Source organism: Pyxicephalus adspersus, chromosome 6 (assembly GCF_032062135.1).
Source record: "Pyxicephalus adspersus chromosome 6, UCB_Pads_2.0, whole genome shotgun sequence".
Taxonomy (NCBI): Eukaryota; Metazoa; Chordata; class Amphibia; order Anura; family Pyxicephalidae; genus Pyxicephalus; species Pyxicephalus adspersus.
This window is the reverse complement of record NC_092863.1, coordinates 41,275,766-41,294,642: the sequence shown is the minus strand read 5'-3', so window position 1 is coordinate 41,294,642 and position 18,877 is coordinate 41,275,766. Positions and strand designations below refer to the sequence as shown.

The following is an 18,877-nucleotide window of genomic DNA, read 5'->3' as shown; positions in this document are numbered from 1 at the left end:
TTTTGGTTTAGGAGTTTTTGAGGTTTTAATTTAGAGCAGGTTTATACCTGCCTCTTCATCGTGAGACTTGCATGACTCCCTGTGGCTGGAACCATGCCAGCCACTCTAGCACTCTAATTGCAGCACTGGTTAAAAAAAAAAAAAAAACAGTGTCTCTACATGTGACAGCTGGCATTCACTTATCATTGCCTGTAGAACTGTCACAGGGGGATGCTAAATGTAGTGTCTCCCCAAGTGGCAGCGATTCCTAGCAGAAGGAAGCAGTAAATGCACTACAACCCTACTGCCAGTGTGAATTAGTCCTAAGGTATATGGTTTATTATTTTTGCGTGTACCTGTATGTTGTTTATGCATGTTTGTTTCCTTATTTAAAATTAAGCAGCACGACTTTCCTCATAAAAAATTCCTTGTGAAAAAGGAGTGTTATTACTTTGGTGTTTTCAGTCATTTTGGAGTTTTGTTTTTTTTTTTTTACTTTTTATTTTATGCTGTTAATGCCTTTTATAAGTTTGGAGTGTTTAAAAGCAAAGCATTTGCTTGTTACTGACAATCTGTTCTTTAAGATGCCTTTATTTTGCAACACACTGCAGAATCATTTGAAATACAAGCTAAAAAATGCATGGACAGTGAGCACATAAACCACCCCAAACTACAACACCAATTAGGCCAGTCCTGCTGTTGAATAGTTTTACAATGCCATTACTTCTGCAGTATCTTAATTATTTGCAGTAAAACTCTAGGCTATGCCATATTTTTTTACAAAACATGACGCGACACACCGGGAACAGATACAGTAGATAACCTGCAAGGTGACCAAGTAGATCCACACTACTGCTTCTCCACACTTACACTTGCCACCCAAGTATTTCCAAACTCCTATTGCTAAACACAGAATTAAAGCTGTGAGGGAGTCAGATGTGCACAACATACATTTAAAGCAGTGCTGCTGCCTTCAAATAAAACAGTAGCTGTAATCTAACAGATTGAAAAGCACTTCTTTGTAGTAAGCACTGGTATTTGTTGGTAGTCTTGTCTGCACACACACTCTAAGCCTACTGTCTGCTTGTTTGATAGACACAGCTACATATGAAGTTGAAGATGCACAGAGTTAGGCATCCAGAAAAGAAAGGCTTATGAGCTACATATCGAGATACTATCTGCCATAACGCTGTTTGAATCAAAATTGTGCCGCTCATCCGATAAGGGAGAGATAAAGTTATTTAAAAGAAGATATCAACTAACATGCCCGACATAACACACATCAATGCATATGCAATAATGGCACATGCATTAGTGCGCTGCATTGATCTAAATGGGCTCCTAAAATTTACTGTTTTCTTCTAAAAATTAAAAAGACACTTGGATGAACAATTTACCAGACCTTTTAAGAATACGCACAGTTACAGACAATTCACATTATGTATTTAATATTCTGGTTTAATTGCTAAAGCCTAGCATTAATTTTGTTAATTCAGTTTATTCAAAAGAATATATTATATTATTATAATATATTCCTTATTTTTAATTGTACTTTCAAAGGTCAACCTAAAAGTTATTCGTGAAAAAGACAGCATATAAGACTTTTGAACTTTCCTTGTGTCCTTGTGACTTAGAATCAATATTCAGAATTCTGAAATTGGTGACACGCTTTTCGCAAAGTTGCACTTTCCTTGATGAACAAAAATGGATTTATGAAAAAATGTCAGCAGAAAAAAATTAACTATTGATCTTAACAAACAAATTCAAAAAAATCATTAATCCAGGTAATGGACAAAGATCTTGCACTTTTGATTAATGTATATAAAACATCCTGATCGTATATCAGTATGAAAATAAATCTATCAACAACATATTTATAATATGACATACTTTTGCCATTTAATTTCTCATACACATTCATACTGCTAAATTATGTAAATGTATCCAAACCAAAAACAAAAATATAGTATTAAAGCTTATAAATCTTTAGATGTAGAGACGTGTTGGTTCACCACTTACCAATTTTCCAAACTTATGTGGATATTTATCCAGAAGACGTTACTCATAAAATGAAAAATACCTAACTAGCATAATGTAAAAGCAATGTCTAATTGTTTTAAATTTGAAGAATTTTTAGTTCCACCCTTTGGGGCAAGTAGAGGTGATGAGGTCTAGAAAAGAAAAAAATGGAGGGTCACAGCCTTGCTGCCCCCTCCTTCCTGGCTCCTATGGGCCTGGAATGTACAAGGGAGTAGGGGTATATGCTTGCTGAACCCCCTTTTGTCTTCCCAGCTGGGTTCCAATCCTGGAGATGGGTCTGATATCCTTGGTCTGTAATTCAGAGAATTAAGAGTTAGAATTAAACTAAATAGGCAAGCAAAACAACATGTGCATCCCACAGGCTTTCCCCAAAGATGTTTTTTAAAAGATTTATGCTCTAGAAGCCACATGAAAAGACTCTCTGCCGACCTCTAGTTAAAAAAAAATGAAAGCATGTAGTTTGTCTTTTTTCCCTAAAAATGTAATAAATATTAAACCTATGTTTGAAGTTTGATGTGATGATTAAATTTAGGATTTTAGGAAAGCTTCTCAGCTGGACTTCTGAAAAATGTACCGCGCTCAAGATTGCATTAAAATAAAAGGAGTTAATGCAGCTGCCTCATCTAAGGAATGGTAAGTTAGAATTTATTATATATTTATTGTTTGGTTAGTAACATCAGGTTTGCATTGATAATGTATTGGTCAGCATTGTACATAACATATGCAGGTATATGGATCATCATATTTATTTAGTGGGTGTTCACAAGCACCTGGAGCTTTCTAAACTTTTCTCTGTGTTAAAATTTTTTTAGAAGAGCTTCGCTGCTGCTTTGATTAGATGTCTCTAAATCCTTATGGTAATAGGCCTACAGAATGCACATTTCATACGGGAAGAGGCTGATGCAAGTTATTAGGACAAGCGCTACATTAATCCTTACATGTTTTTATTAAAATAATAGCTTAATTAGGGCAATGATTGGAATTATGTGCCATGAATTGATGCAAATTCCAGAACCTCTATGTGATACCCTTAAACATAATTTTACACTTGATTTGATAACACTTGCTAAAAATTATAACAGACTCTCCAAACGTACTAATTATATGCTTAACCGTATACGGACAGATATACCGTATTGTACGGCTGACATGTTTCTTCTGATTTAAAAATAACAGCTCTATAATATGCAATGACTGACACCATTGAACACGATGAAGAAAAGGCAGTTGCTATGACAACAGGCAATATGAACCTCTCCAGTGTGACAGAATTCATTCTTCAGGGATTTGTGCTATCACAAGATGAGCGCGTCTATCTATTTACTATATTTCTTGTAATTTATCTTTTAACCCTTATGGCCAATGTGTTGATTATAATCCTTGCATACACTGATTGCTGCCTTCCAAGCCCAATGTATATGCTGCTTGGTAATATTTTTCCTTGCGATCTGCTACACAGCAGTCACTGTGCCCAAAAAGCTTTAAGACCTTATTGGAGAGATGCAGTCCATTTCAGTCAATTTCATTCCATTATCCATCATTATCCATCATTTCTTTTATCTTTGTGCTACAACTGAACATTTTCTTCTGGTGGCCATGGCTTACGACCGATATGTGGCAATTTGTCACCCTCGTTATTATGGAGGCATCATGAGCAATGCATTTATTATGAAACTTATTTTATCCTGCTGTGCCTTTTAGCATCTCAGCCATTGTTATATCAAAGGTTTAATTTTGTGGGCCTAACATCATCAATCATTTCTTTTGTGAATTTAACCCTTTGCTTTAAGTAATGGCTTATTTTCTTATATCTTAAAACCCCTCTAAATTTGCTTTCTCCACCTGTGCCTTTCACCTGGTTGTGGTGGGAATATTTTATGGTACTGTAATTTTCATTTACCTCAGACCTACACTCAATGCTCCATTTCACCAGAATTATTTTCTTTTGCATTTTGGTGACTCCTGTGCTGAATACCATCATTTACCGTTTTAAAAATGAGTCACTTAGAAAAGCTGCTGCTAACCTAATTTAAAAAGTAGCTGCACCAACAGCCATTAGAAACATATAAAGTTTATATAAAAACATATAAAGTTGCATAACTGAGCATCCCAAACATTTAGTTGCCACCAGAATAGCAATAGAAGGGAAACTTTTAAATGGAGACACCTTTCCCCATGGTATCTGTCTAAGAGATTTGGGGGTTAGCATCGAACACTCTCACTGCAAAGAGGTACTTCAGGCTTCATTCAAATTTCAGGGAATTCTGTCCACTTTTATTGATCAACACAGCAAAAACATTAGAACAAAATCCAGGTTTCAAAGGGATCAAAGTGTCTCTATGGGTCCCACAGACGTCACCTTTGGGAGTCCCTATAATTATATATATATTATATGAATATTTATTAGTATTGGACTCAATACAACTATTTTGTAATAATCCAAAATTATTTGAATTTCCCGCTGATCCTCCCGCCTACACCGAAGCATGCACCGACATTACCGGGAAACCCTGGAGATCGTCACTGCATTGAGTGGCTGGAGATCAGAGGAGTAGGTCCAGCAGGACCCAGGGGGACAGCGACAGAACAAGGTGGTTTTTTTTTCAGTTAAAAGTGACCCCGAGTTTGACTCGGGATTACTGCTTTTTGCAAGTAAAATCCACCCGAGTCACACTAGGGGGGTTAAAAGTTGCACAGCTGTGCTAGAGATTTGCTGGGCAAATTTCACAAAATTCTTCTGCCAGAAAATTTTAGACAAATTGTAATAAATCTGACTTGATTGGAACATAAATGTAACTGCAATATCACACAGTCTTGAATGGCAGGGAAGGAGGCCTGATTTCTATCTGCTGAAGTTTAATAAGAATGACACCTACCCTGTGGCTGAATGGTAAAGCAAGAAGCAGAAGATTGATTAGCTAATTTCTCAATCTCTTCGCTCTATTTGTCTTTTCACCATCCTCTTTGTATTGCAAAACAACTGTTTGGCTTCCTGTGTTGCTTCACTCCCCCCAGCCTGAGCTCTGTTGCATATGTAAAGAGTTTGGAACCAAGTAAATGTAGATACTTCTGCTTGCAAACATTTAGGAGGGTAAACATTATTACATTTTATTCTGGGTCTTTTATGTCTGTCTGAAGGTAAATCACATTCTAAAACTCCTGGTTGTCCGTGCCAATCCCTCATAGATGCATCGGACCTAATTTATTAAAGATCTACAAAGATCTACAAGACTGGTTAAAATAGACTAATCAATATATATTCAAACTATAATCAGACTAATCATATAAAGATCAAACATGAACCTAAGTTATCCAACAAACCAGGAATGCATCTAGTCCAGGATTGAAAACATTTGTCAACTAAGAGCAAATAAATTTTAAGAAATCCATTGCAGGTTTTTTGGATCACCCAATTTTCCCCATGATAGTCTAGCTTCTCCAGTCTTGGAGTACTTTATTACAGGAGTCGCCAACCTTTTTGGTCCCACGGACCACTAAAATTACCAGCTCCTGACCGCGCATGTGCAGGGAGCCAATTATCAAAGAGAGGAACCTCCCCCATAGTGATGTCATAACGCAATACCCCTGCCCGCTCTGTCATCACAGATCTGAGTCTGTGTTCGGAGAGTGGGTGGGTTGTGTCGTGAAACACAGCCCACCCACTTCCCTGAGCCTGGAGAGTTAGGCTGGAGAGGATACACTTTCATCAGTGAACCTGATGAAAGAGAAAGAGAGAAAATTGGCGCTGGAGATCTGGAAAAGTATATTGAGCAGTGCATTCAAGGGTTAGTTCTGCACTAAATATAAAGAGAACACTGATATCAAATATGAAATATGAAAATATGAAATAATGATGCATTGGTATCTCACTCCTTATAGACTACATATACATACATATAACCAGCCACAAGTAACGTGTGCTGGAGATGTAGGTTGGAGGTTGGCACTCTATACCACATCTTTTGCACATGTCCAATTATAGTACTCGACTGGACTAAGGTCAATGCTCTCCTTTGTGAAATGCTGGAAACTGCTAAATCCCTTGATGTGGTTATCTATCTCTTGGGCTTACCGATATTCACTTCTATGCCATGCTCTTTTACTTGTTTTCTTCCTTTTTCTTACTTATTTGCTCCCCTGTTGTTATTAATCTTTATTATGCTTTTGTTAGGCTGGGGTTTTACCATATTATATGTTTTGATCATTAGATTGTAAACTTTATTTTTCCATGTTTCTATTTATGAAATACTCTTGTTTCTTGTTTTAAACATTTTAAGCTAATGTTTCTTCTGTAATTGATATTTCCTTTGTACACATTTGTTTTTTTTCCTTTATTTATCTGGGTTTGTTTTTGCTTATTGAAATTGTATGTTGGAATTATTTTTTCTTGATATCCCTCCTTGTTTTTTGTCTCCCCATAAAATACAATAAAAATTACAATAAAAAAAGAAGGTTTTTGTGAACAACTGTACCACCAGTCTAGAAAAAGGCTAGGCTGCCTAATGATAATGCTTCAGTTTTAACCTAGTGGTACACAACATTTGCTGTTTTGGATGCAAATAACTGGCCTCCTCACAGCAATACCATCCTGTTAGGGTATATGAAGTCATGCTAGTCTGGCATGCAAGCAATTGGCTAGTTTAAACAGAAATAATGTTATACAGAGGCAACAAAGTGAGGTGTCGAAAGCATAAATCCACAGAATAAATAAAACAGGAACAGATAGATCCTTGCACTGTATTTCTTCAGGTACAGCTTCCTCTCCAGCAAAGAGTGCATGGAGTAACATTAACATTCACTACAAATGTCCAGAAAAGTAGGAGTTACAGGCAACACTGCCCAAGATGCCACAGCCAGCTGTCAGAAAGTTCAAAATTTCCGGTAAAAGGAACCTATATCAGATTACTGCTTAGGTACAATCAAAGTAGTTGTAAATGTTCAAGTCCAGTGTTCCTGCCCCCTCCACAGATACTACAAGCACTGGTAGGATTACCAGGTAAAAACTACCAACAGAAGGAGATAGTGATAATGTAATAAAATTACTATATTATAATTATAAAATACTTTTCTAAAACTTTAACAATTACTTTATAGCAAATTACCATGAAAAGCTATTTTTAGCCAAAATAACTATGATGATGAATTCAAGAGATAAACTACAAAGGTTCCAGTGAGAATTACTGCAGGGATTTTAATCACTGAAGACAGTAAAATATTTAAATTCATCTGATAAAAATATGTTTCTAATTAGCCTTCAGGCTTCTAGGCAGACCATAACTACCACAAGCCACACAAACAAAGAATACATAGATTGTTCTACAACAACATAGACCATAACTTATATTTCTTACAAGACCTAAGAAGATCAAAGAGTAACCTTTTAGGTAAAATACATAACACTTGTATAATCAACAAGGTAAAATTACTGTCTTATTGTTCACTGTAAATCAAAGGAGTGGTATTAGCTTCAATATTAAAATGCATGAAGACAATTATTCCAGAATTACTGAAGTCTGGCTAACCGGAATAGAGCATCTGCAAAGCACTAAAATATTCCTTTTTATTTTTTTTTTTATGATTTACATAATGATAGTAACAGGAAATCTCCTAATAATTTCAGTCATCGCATTTGAACATAGCCTTCATTCTCCAATGTATTTTTTCCTGTGTAATTTATCTTTATCAGAAGTTGCATTTACTACCAATCTCATTCCTAACTTTTTACATGTTCTATGGGAAGATGGAGCTGCTATTTATCTCAGAAACTGCCTTGGGCAATTTTATTTGTGTGGATCATTGGGAGCCACAGAGTGTTTCCTCTTTGCATCCATGTCCTATGATCGCTACCTGGCTATTTGCAAACCACTCCATTATACTTTTCTGATGACTTTTGCATTTTGTTGGGAGCTTGCCCTGTTCTCATGGGTATGCGCCTTTACTAGCATGTCAATTACATTCATAATGGTTACTCAGCTACAATTTTGTGGACCTAAAGTAATTGACCATTTTTTCTGTGATTTTGCTCCAATTCTAAAACTTTCATGCTCAAGCACTGATGCAGTTGAAATAGAAACTTTCATATTTACATCTTCAGTGACACTATTTCCATTTTTGTTTGTTATTGGGACTTATGTATGCATTATTATTAGTATTATGAAGATCCCTTCATCCACAGGTAGATGGAAAGCGTTCTCAACATGTAGCTCTCACCTGGCTGCAGTGTGCACATATTACGGAACACTTATTAGTGTCTATGTGGTGCCAACGCATAACTTTTCAAGTACAGTTAGAAAGACTTTGTCCCTTATTTACACAGTAGTCACTCCTATGTTTAACCCCATAATATATAGCCTAAGAAACCAAAATATTAAAAAAGGTGTACGAAAATGTTTGAGAAAATGTTTGGTAACACAAGAAAACCAGCTTTTCAGGTAACATCACACCTTGCGTTGTATTGCCTTATTGCATATATGGTATTGAGCATTGCGCTAAGGCAAGAAGCAGCCCATAATTTCTAAGGGGTATATTTATAAATATACTCCTAAATGGTTTACCAATACAGGTAGTCTCCGAGTTAAGGACATGCGACATACGAACGACTCCTAGATACAAACAGGGCTTCCCTGCTTGCTCCTGTGCAGGATGGAGGCTTGATAATGGGGGAGGGAGCTGTTCACATGACTTGCAGAAGAAATTTTTGCTGAACACAGCTATTGTTGTAGGTTCTGCAAGCTCTTGTAACTCTTTAATGACCAAGACAAGTTCTGCAGTTGTTACTTTTTGCATATCAAAGCAAAGCTTGCTCCAGTAGTTAATGTCTAGGCTCTATAAAGTTGTTTTTTTTTGCTTTGTTTGTGATTAACTCACAGTGAAGATTTTATACAGTAACTGGCACCACACTGTCTAAAAATAAGTTGAGACAAACATCTGTCCTAATTGCATTTATTAAAATAATGTCCTGTTTTGACTTATAATCAAATTCAACTTAAGAACAAACCTACAGCCCCTATCTCGTGTGTAACCCGGGGACTACCTGTACACAAAACTTCTTTTCCAAAATTTAGTGCTGCACAATGCACAGCAATTTAATTAATGGCAAAATACTTGTTTTAGGGATGATGGAGCTATTATTCATCTTAGTAAATGTCTTGAAAAATTTTAACTGTGTAGATCATTAAGAACAAGATAGTGGTTCTTCTGCATCTTTTACAACGAATACTACATAGCTTTTTGCAAAAGATATTCGTGGAGAGTTTGATCTAAATCTTGGATCGTGTGCCTTAGTTACAATCAAATGAATTATGGTTACTATAATTTAGCAAAAAATGTACACGAGCCTTGTTTTCCAAAATACAGTGCGCTACCAGGCAGAAAATGTGGTGCACTGTGGTGTCAAGCATTGCCTGCTACAATTTCAATGCTTTGAGGCATCATTCAAAATTAATAGCACTTCAACACACTGCAGTGAGCACATTATTTTGTGAAGTAGTAACATGATGCACATATGTCATTTATCCTTTTTTACTTGACAGAACTTCTTTTCTTCCAATACAAATCAAGGGCAATGCAAAAGCAACTTGAAGTCAAAGGCATATCAGATGAACCTGTGAATGAAAGATCTTAGAAGCACCTAAAACCAAGTGTTAACATAAGCTAAAGGAATGTAAAATCAATTAAATCAACAGTATGGAAACTACCATGACTTTCTGCTGTTCTTTTGAAAATACTTAGTTTCCTGGCTGTGATGCAGATGCAACAGCTTTGATACTTTTTAAGACACTTTTATGCATCTCAGCTGCATTCTGACTCCTAATTGGCATGTTTGTTCTAAATCAGTATCTCAGTACTGATCCAAAGCCAAAGGCAATAAGAAAGCTAGTATTTCCAGCAGAAAGTCAGTGGTTTTATCCCTCCTACTTAGTAAAGCTTATAACATGCATATTTGTATGTATTGGGGCTGATTTATTAAAGCTCACCAAGGCTAGAGAATATAGACTATCATGAAAGAATCTGGGTGATCCAACAAACCTGGAACATATTTCTTAAAAAAATAGTCTTGAAGAGCCTTAATATATCAGGCCCATTGTTTGAATTAATGATATATTGCCTACAACATCAAGGTGTATTTAATGGGAAACTGTCATTTTAGGAAAAGTTAAATTCAGACCTTAAAAACATTAAAAGATATTGAGCTCTGATTTTTCTCCCATTTGTATTTGTTGTTTACTTGTTTCAGGTCTGTAATGCAAAAGTATTGAAGACAAACCAGGCAACCTGCACATCTAGATGGTTATTTAGACAAAGGTGGAAAGAGAACTAAAACATTCATCTCAAGTACTAACTTAAAAATAATAACTTGATGACATTTTACTTAAGTACAAGCAAAATGACTAAAAAAAGTCTAAAAATCTGTTCATGTTAAAGTAAAACGTAGTAATGTCCCTAGAGTGTGAAATAATAAGTCATTAGCTGCACAGAAAACAGATAGTTCCCAGGTGTGTTAGATGAGGAACAGGGGGAGACACAGCGGGGTTCGGTTAGACTAGCAGTGTCTCGCATACACACAGACAAAGCACAAAGCTGACATTAACAAGGAGAAAAACTTATTATGTTTGAAAAACCACAATTTTTCTGATTTTTTCAATTCTAATTTTTCTGCAAAAAAAGAGAAATCAGTTTGCATATATATGCAACTAAATGCTGTGATGTCACCTACTGATCAGTCACAAATCATTTTTTTCCCCGTGTTGCTTATAAATTTCACCAGTGTTGCCATTTTTTGACTGCTTCTTCTGGTGTTTATTAAGGCAGTTTTAGCAGAATCTGGGGCAAATGCATTCATTTCTCAACCACCAACATTCATAAAACATTCACCTCTACGTGTGTTGTTGGTGGCTGAGGTGGTGGCGCTATGGTGATTGTTGTTGGTGGAGGAAAAACTATTGGCTGGCATCAAGAAGAGGTGGCTGCAGCAGGTCACCAATCCAGGACTGGTTCTTTCACTCCACATCAGTGGCAGGCAGAGTACTTTGTTTGGAAGTAACAATTCAAGCTGCTGCACTAAAACTTTCTACAATACAACACTTCAGGGTAGACAAAACATACTCTGACATACCCTGACAGTTTTGGCCAAATATCCAGTTTCTTGGCTCAATAATCCATAGGGCTAAGGCTACATAGACACGTGCAATAATTGTCGTTAGAAAACAAACGATTAACAACAGATCAACGATTATTTTAAACAATCATATTCTGCACAATTCTGTAGATGCTGAATTGATACGATTGTTCAGATTTAATCCACAAATAATGTACACTCCCTAGATATGATAATTTGAACGATGTAGAAAGTGACGTGTACCGGAGAAAGTGTACCGCAGAACCATCCACGATCACTGAATGACCGTACACACAATAGATAGCGAACAATCGTTCAGATCCGCTGGGATGGTCGTTCGTTCCCAGCGCATTCCTCGTTTATCTGTGTTGCTGGCCAGCTGTTGTGCACTTTTTTTGTTAACAATTGTCGGACGATCGGTCATTGGTCGTTTATTTTTTAATGATAATTATTGCACGTGTGTACATAGCCTAAGAGTTAAGTAAAAGTGAAATTTTGGAAATGCCAGAAATGATGATACATTCTGGCTTATCATATCTTCTAACTCTCCCTTCTCCTACTGTATGGAACCGATGGAAGTAGCTGGCAATTATGTCCAAGAGGCTGTAGACACCTCCATTGAGACAAAGGGGGCTGAGGACTGATGAAGTGGGCAACAGAGAAATGCCTATTGACAAGATGAGACACAGGTATGCACTTAAGAGAAATGTCTCTTCTTAAGCGGCTGCACAATTTTTGTTCATTGTAGTGCAGTTTTACCACATTTTCATAAGGCTTGAAAAATTCAGTAGTCACCTCTCAAAAAATTAGAGTCTTCCTTCTCTCACTCTTGCTGTATCAAATCCAGTGCAGCTTCTAACATAAAAAATGAGTGAAATAACATCAATAATACTGCTGCTTTCCTAGCTGCCAAATTTTGTTCTTTCCTGCATTGGCTTTACCAATTACCAGACATCCTTAATAAGCTGCCACTGCCTTGGGTAAAATAAAGTCAAGCCCCCTGTGTTTTTACTGTGGTGCATTGGATAGTTAGTAACCTTCTATTTCTTATACAGGCTGTCCAGGATATATAATGTTAAATGGAAGGCCATTTAGTCTCTGCAAAGTTGCAGTGCACTGTAGAATCTGCTAAAGTAGGTATGGACTTTCTGCCCATGGCCAAGACATCCTGCAATCCAGGGAAAGGCTTTAGAATTGTCTTCAACACCAAATTCAGCACATACCCAAAGCAGGAATTGTGATGGAATTGCCCAAGCACTGTGCAGCCATGAAATTGGTCTATTGTTTGTGACCACTTGGAACAGGTGTCTACTATTAGGGAATGACAACTTACACGTTTTGAACTATTCTTAATGTTCTGTTTTGGTGACAATAATTACAAAGCAAATAGAGGGGTGACTCCTCCCAGTAGGGAGTTGAACAGGAATGAAAACTTGACAAAATGTGTAGTTTGTCCAAAAAAATGCAGTGTAAAAAGTGTAAAGGAAAATAATTTGACTTGAACTGTTTTCTTACACCCTTTTTAGTAGTAATATGCTACATGAATAGAGGCTATGTATTTTAATTTTTATATTTCTAGAATAGGTTTCCTTTGAATACTTCATAACTGAATCGAATAAAATTTGTATTTAATATAACCTTATTGCCCCTACACCAAATCACTGAGGTGACGCCTTAGAAACAATTTGAATAATATTCAATGTGCGAGAAAAGGGTTTAGACCAATACCTGATTTACTGACTCTCATGACTGAGATGTAGTAAGGAACTTATCTGTCCTGCGAGTCTGCTGCGTCCCTGGGGATCCCAGCCGCAGAGGCAGATGCCGCTGCACCAGGCAGCATGGCCGAGGCTACTGCCCTGCTCGCAGCGTGTCTCTCTCTGCAGGCTTAGGGATCTGTCCTAACTACTGCTCGGCCAGGCGGCATCCCTTGCATCTCTATGGACGTGATTACAAAAAGTCCTGTTCTCAGCACTCCTTTGGATGTGCAAAGTAGGGCACGCCCCGGGGGTGCTGTGGGAAGAGGTGCGCGTGCTACCACGCGTGCCTCTTGTACCCCCTGAGGGCGTGGCACTCGGCTGCTCGCCGCGGAGCGGGACATAGTTTGAATTCCTTGCGGCCAACCAGCCGCAGGGGATTCAGTTACCCTCCAATCAAATGGCGCCAGGTGGCGCAGGGTCATTGGTCACTCTGGCCATTTAAGGAGAACCTGTCCTGAACACCATTGCCTGCTATAAGCCTCTGTGAACACAGTGTGCTTGGGTGCGTCCTTTGTGTTAGTTTATGTGAATCCAGTTTGTCATTCCCATAGCGACCTAGTCTGAAACCTGACTCTTGCCTGAACTCTGCCTGCCCTGACCTCGGATTGTTTGTGACCACTCTTGTCTGCTGCCAGCCCCGACCTCGGATTGTTTGTGACCACTCTTGTCTGCTGCCTGCCCTGACCTCGGATTGTTCCTGACCTGCCTTTGCCTTACCCTCCTGTACTACGCTTATTGGACTTAACATTTGTAAAATAACCCTTGTCCAGTTTTATGACTATAATAAAACTTGATAAAAGGATTCTTGGAGTTGGCTGTGGTTTCTTTGCCCAGGCGCATTACAGATAGTCACCCTGTTAAATTATTTATTGTATAAAGGAAAGTGCTAGCAAAAGGCATAACAAGATTATTACTATAACTAGCCAGGCTAGCACAGAGAGCAGAAATGGTTGTGCTTATAACGTAATTAAAGTTCCATAGCTCAGTGGGTGTGTCCATTAAAAATGTATTTAAAACTGAAAAGCTAAATCTCTCCTTCAGTTTCTGTACCAACATGGCAAGATCTTCTAACTCATCTTCTCGGTCTTCCTATCTAAAATATTTAGGGGATACAAGCTAAATCAGTCACCCATGTTTTGACTGCAGCAAAGTTGATAACTTTGAAATGGAACTCACCATTGCCTCCTGTGGAATTAGATTTGTACAAAAAAATGCAGAATGTTAGACAGATGGAACTCCTGATGGCCAGGCTAATTGGTCATTTGGAGAAGCACCAAGAGAAGGGGTTCATATCAAATAAACATTTTACTCAGTACATATATTTGTAGATAATAAAATTGTAAGACCTGTGCTTTCTGTGTTGTATGACCCTAGCATTATCCTCCTCCTCCACTCTCTTTCATTTCTTTTTCCATTTGTTAGTTTTTTCTCCATTTTTTTTCTTTTGTTTATTACTTTTATGGTTGAATATGTGAACCTCTTTATAACTAAAGGGAAATATGAAGAAACTATTTGCATGATGGTTGTGATTTCACAATTGCTTACACTAATGTAGTTATTTGACCACTTTGCTAGTTTACATGTTGCTTTACACTTAGTGGGGTCTTTTGTTTCAATATATTTTATAGGTAATGCTGTTTACTATATATTGCTTTATACCACTTGTATTTAATTAACTGAACATGCTTTATACGGTTGTACATTCTCTAAGCCTTGTATTATGAATAATTCTGTTTCTTTTTATGTTTATACTTTTACTTATTTACTTAAAAAACAACCTGAATTTCATATATTATATACAAGAAACAAATGTTACAACAAGAGACATTTTAAAAGGTTTAAAAAGAATGTTGGTGACTCATTTTAATCCATGCATATCTAACCTGGTCTTCATGGCAGCAAAATTCAGTATACTAGATGTTCAAACAAAACATTTTAGACTGTGAGTGAATATTTAAACAATTGAGATTTTTGTTTCATTGGCACTACATCCACTAGTAGGATTAACATGTACTGAATTAACTGAACCTAAAAAAATTATTAATGATCATTTAAATAATTTTTAAAGGAAAAAGAGTACCGGTATATATTTATTTATTAATTATTGTGTTTGAGTTTCACTTTAAGATTTCTGAATGTTCCTTCTAGGAAACCTATTCAGGCCCACTTTGATATTTCATAAACTTTTAAAACACACTTAGTTAAAACTTTAACAATTACTTTTTAGCAAGTTCTTATGAAATGTTATTTTTAGCCATAACTATGTTGATGAATTCAAAAAATAAACTACAAAAGTTCCAGTGAGAATTACTGCAGGGATTTTAATCACTGAATACAGTAAGATATTTAAATACATCAGATAAAGTATGTTTCTCATAAGCCTTTAGGGCTACTAGACAGACTATAACTACCACAAGCTACCCAGGGGCACACCATTCTCCATATAGAAACTCTTCCCTGCAATGAGAGATGCACAGAAAACAAAGGATAGCCAGACTAGTCTACAGAAAAAAAGAAACCATGATTTTTTTTTAAAAGAAGATCAGAGGGCAATATTTTAAAGTAAAATACATAACGCCAATATAATCAACAAGACAAAATTATTGCTGTATCCTCCTTTTAAAGTAAAGGAGTGTTACCAGATTTTAAGATAAAATGCATGAAGACAATTATTCTAGAATTACTGAAGTCTGGCTAACCGGAATAGAACATCTGCAAAACACGAAAATATTCCTTTTTATTTTTTTTCTTCTGATTTACTTACTGATAGTAACAGGAAATCTTCTAATAATTTCAGCCATCACATCTGAACACAGTCTTCATTCTCCAATGTATGTTTTCCTGTGTAATTTATCCTTATCAGAAGTTGCATTTACTACCAATCTCATTCCTAACTTTTTACATGTTCTATGGGAAGATGGAGCTGCCATCTATCTTAGCAATTGTCTTTTGCAATTTTATTTGTGTGGATCATTGGGAGCCACAGAGTGTTTCCTCTTTGCATCCATGTCCTATGATCGCTACCTGGCTATTTGCAAACCGCTTCATTATACTTCTATGATGACTTTTGCATTTTGTTGGGAGCTTGCCCTGTTCTCATGGGTATGCGCCTTTACCAGCATGTCAATTACATTCATAATGGTTACTCAGCTACAATTTTGTGGACCTAAAATAGTTGATCATTTTTTCTGTGATTTTGCTCCCATTCTAAAACTTTCTTGCTCAAGTACTGATGCAGTTGAAATAGAAACTTTCATATATACAGGTTCAGTGATAACATTTTCATTTTTTTTTGTTATTGGGACTTATGTATGCATTATTATTACTATTCTGAAGATCCCTTCATCCACAGGTAGATGGAAAACATTCTCAACATGCAGCTCTCACCTGGCTGCAGTGTGCACATATTATGGAACACTTTTTAGTGTATATGTGGTGCCAACACATAACTTTTCTAGTACATTTAAAAAGACTTTATCCCTTATTTATACAGTAGTCACTCCCATGTTTAACCCCATAATATATAGCCTAAGAAACCAAACTATTAAAACAGGTGTACAAAAATGTTTGAGAAGATGTTTGGTAAGAAAAGAAAAGCGTAATTTCAGGCAACATCACACCTTGCATTGCATTGCCTTTCTGCACATGTTTTAATGTACATTGTATAAAGGCAGCTAGCAGCCCATTCAGTTTAAATAGACTACCAACAAACCACACTTAGCAAAAAACAGACATGACCCTTTTTGTCAAAATGCTGTGCAGCACAATGCACAGCAATTTCCCTAGTTTTTTATATGTTTTGTGAGATGATGGAAATGCTATCTGTTTCACTAACTGCCTTGCACAATTTTAGTACTTCCTCTGCATCCATGTACTATGACCACCACATAGTTATTTGCAAAACACTCAGCCTAACTAAGTGTTATCAGCCCTGCACATTACTTTCTTGCTGGACTACAAAGAAGCATCTAATGTTAGATGGGAAAAAGAGAATATATTCTGTTGTTGAAAGAGAAAGACGTCTTTGGTATTTGAGTGCACCTTTGTGATATTACTTTATTCTTTGAGTAAAAAAGAAATGTTATGACAGTGTAATATTAATAAAAAATAAACTTAGAAAGTACTAAACTCTGACTCTATTGCTGTGACATCTTTGAGATACAGCAATGGTCATAGTACTGGGATTAAACACTAATAAACATATTACATTTGAAATGTTTTTCATGTCTTGATTAAAAATCTATACCAGTTTTTAAAATATCCTGGCTATACACTTCTGTATCAGAAAGCTATTTATAAGTGAGTCCTTGGCTGGTTTTATAGAATATTTTCTACAAGCGAATTGAAAGCAGCACAGCGGCAGCAGAGTTAAAAAAAAAAAAGTGTATTTACCAGAGCCTGGGTAGAGCTTGACATTGCAACACAAACAGTTAAAGGAATTTTCATTTAAAGAACATTAATATCTAGGTGACACTATGCACTTGTTCCACTTTTGATTTTATTTTCCCTTAAAAAAGTACAAAAAACATTTGCCATCCGTGATTAAATTGATAAATAACTGCAATTTTTATGTATTTACAATGTATGTTTTTATTATTATATATTAGTTTACATTGTTTTATTTTTTTTTTACCAATACACAAATGCTCTAAATAATACTTACAATAGAGGCTGATTATGATACAATTAAGTGGTTGTTTCTTACTATTAGGTGAAAATATTAATGCAGAAACACATTTGTGCCTACGTGTGATGGAATTAAATGAAAAATATTCTGCTTCTGATCTACTCTAAATTTAAAATTAAATCAGTTTGTCAGTCTTCAGGGAACATCAAAGTGTGATTTTTAGCACTTGTTATGGTTTATAGGCTTTTAAGTGTCCTAGTTTTCTCAGCACAGACTTTAATTTGTTTGCCACTGGGAAACTTTAATATAAAATCACTATTATCACAGATTTCAGACTATGTTAGTCAGTTATGTCCTAGTTAATTAGTTTACTTTCTTCTAAAGCACAAAATATCAACTCAGCAAGTCTGTGCACACTTCAAAGACCTGATATAGAGTTTTTTAACCTGACTGGGTCATAAAGTGTTTAAATGTAATAGAAAACTCATAATCACTTACCCTGAAAAGTTGAATCTGTAGTCCAATATGGCAGTGTATACCTTTTTGCTTACTTGTTTTATATTCTGTTACATTCTTGATGCATATTTTGTATTGTATTTGTAATATGTTGTTATGTTTTATTCTCTTGAAGTCTTCTATAAATAAAGTCTTACCATGTAACAGATGAATCTAAGCAAATCAAGAATTTAGTCAAATAAAACGTAAAACTCTAGGCACAAAAGTTTTAATTGAAAAATATTCCTCCACAGCCACGATGGATATAATGCTTTTTGTATGCATTATACAAATCCACATATTACCTTATAAATGTGGTAGTGACATAATCACTGTGCTGCATATAAAGTCATGTGAAAAACAAAGTACACCCTCTTTCAATTCTAAAGCTTTACATATTAGAACATTGATTTAAAAAATAACTACTCCTTAACTGTTTAACTATTCCTTAACTAAAAATTTTTTAAAGCAATCCTCAGGTTTCAAACAGCACACAACAGATTTCACTGTGTCATTATTTATCTACCATAAAATTATTATTTTTTACAGTTCCTGTGCCCCTATTTAAAAAAAGATATTATGATCGTAATCGATCATATTTGATAGTGACCTTCCAGGTCTATAACTGTTCTCTTGTCCTCCATGCCAAAGCCTGAGAACTTAACATTCTGATATTGTAGTTATAATCTCCCAGTGGCATTTGTTTTAACATATCAGCTATCTTTTCTAAACCAATTGAAGAATACATCCATCATTCTTGATATACTGTAGGTATTGTTGACTCTTACGTTATCTTATTTTATAATAAACAAATAGGAGGAAAAAGAACAATATTCTAATCTTCAGAATGTATGTACT

At 36.0% G+C, this 18,877-nt stretch overlaps 2 protein-coding genes and 1 pseudogene across 2 annotated transcripts; all 3 read left to right on the top strand.

The window, feature by feature from the left end:
- The first annotated feature begins 3,266 nt into the window (after positions 1–3,266).
- On the top strand, positions 3,267–4,052 carry LOC140332817 (olfactory receptor 6B1-like; annotated as a pseudogene).
- Positions 4,053–7,497: 3,445 nt separating this feature from the next.
- LOC140332717 (olfactory receptor 6N1-like) lies at positions 7,498–8,454 on the top strand. The gene has a single exon (XM_072413912.1). It carries the CDS (start codon positions 7,498–7,500, stop codon positions 8,452–8,454), a length of 957 nt encoding a protein of 318 aa, XP_072270013.1.
- A 7,098-nt stretch (positions 8,455–15,552) lies between these two features.
- On the top strand, positions 15,553–16,551 carry LOC140332716 (olfactory receptor 6N1-like). The gene has a single exon (XM_072413910.1). The coding sequence runs from the start codon at positions 15,553–15,555 to the stop codon at positions 16,549–16,551; it is 999 nt and encodes a 332-aa protein (XP_072270011.1).
- Positions 16,552–18,877: the final 2,326 nt, after the last annotated feature.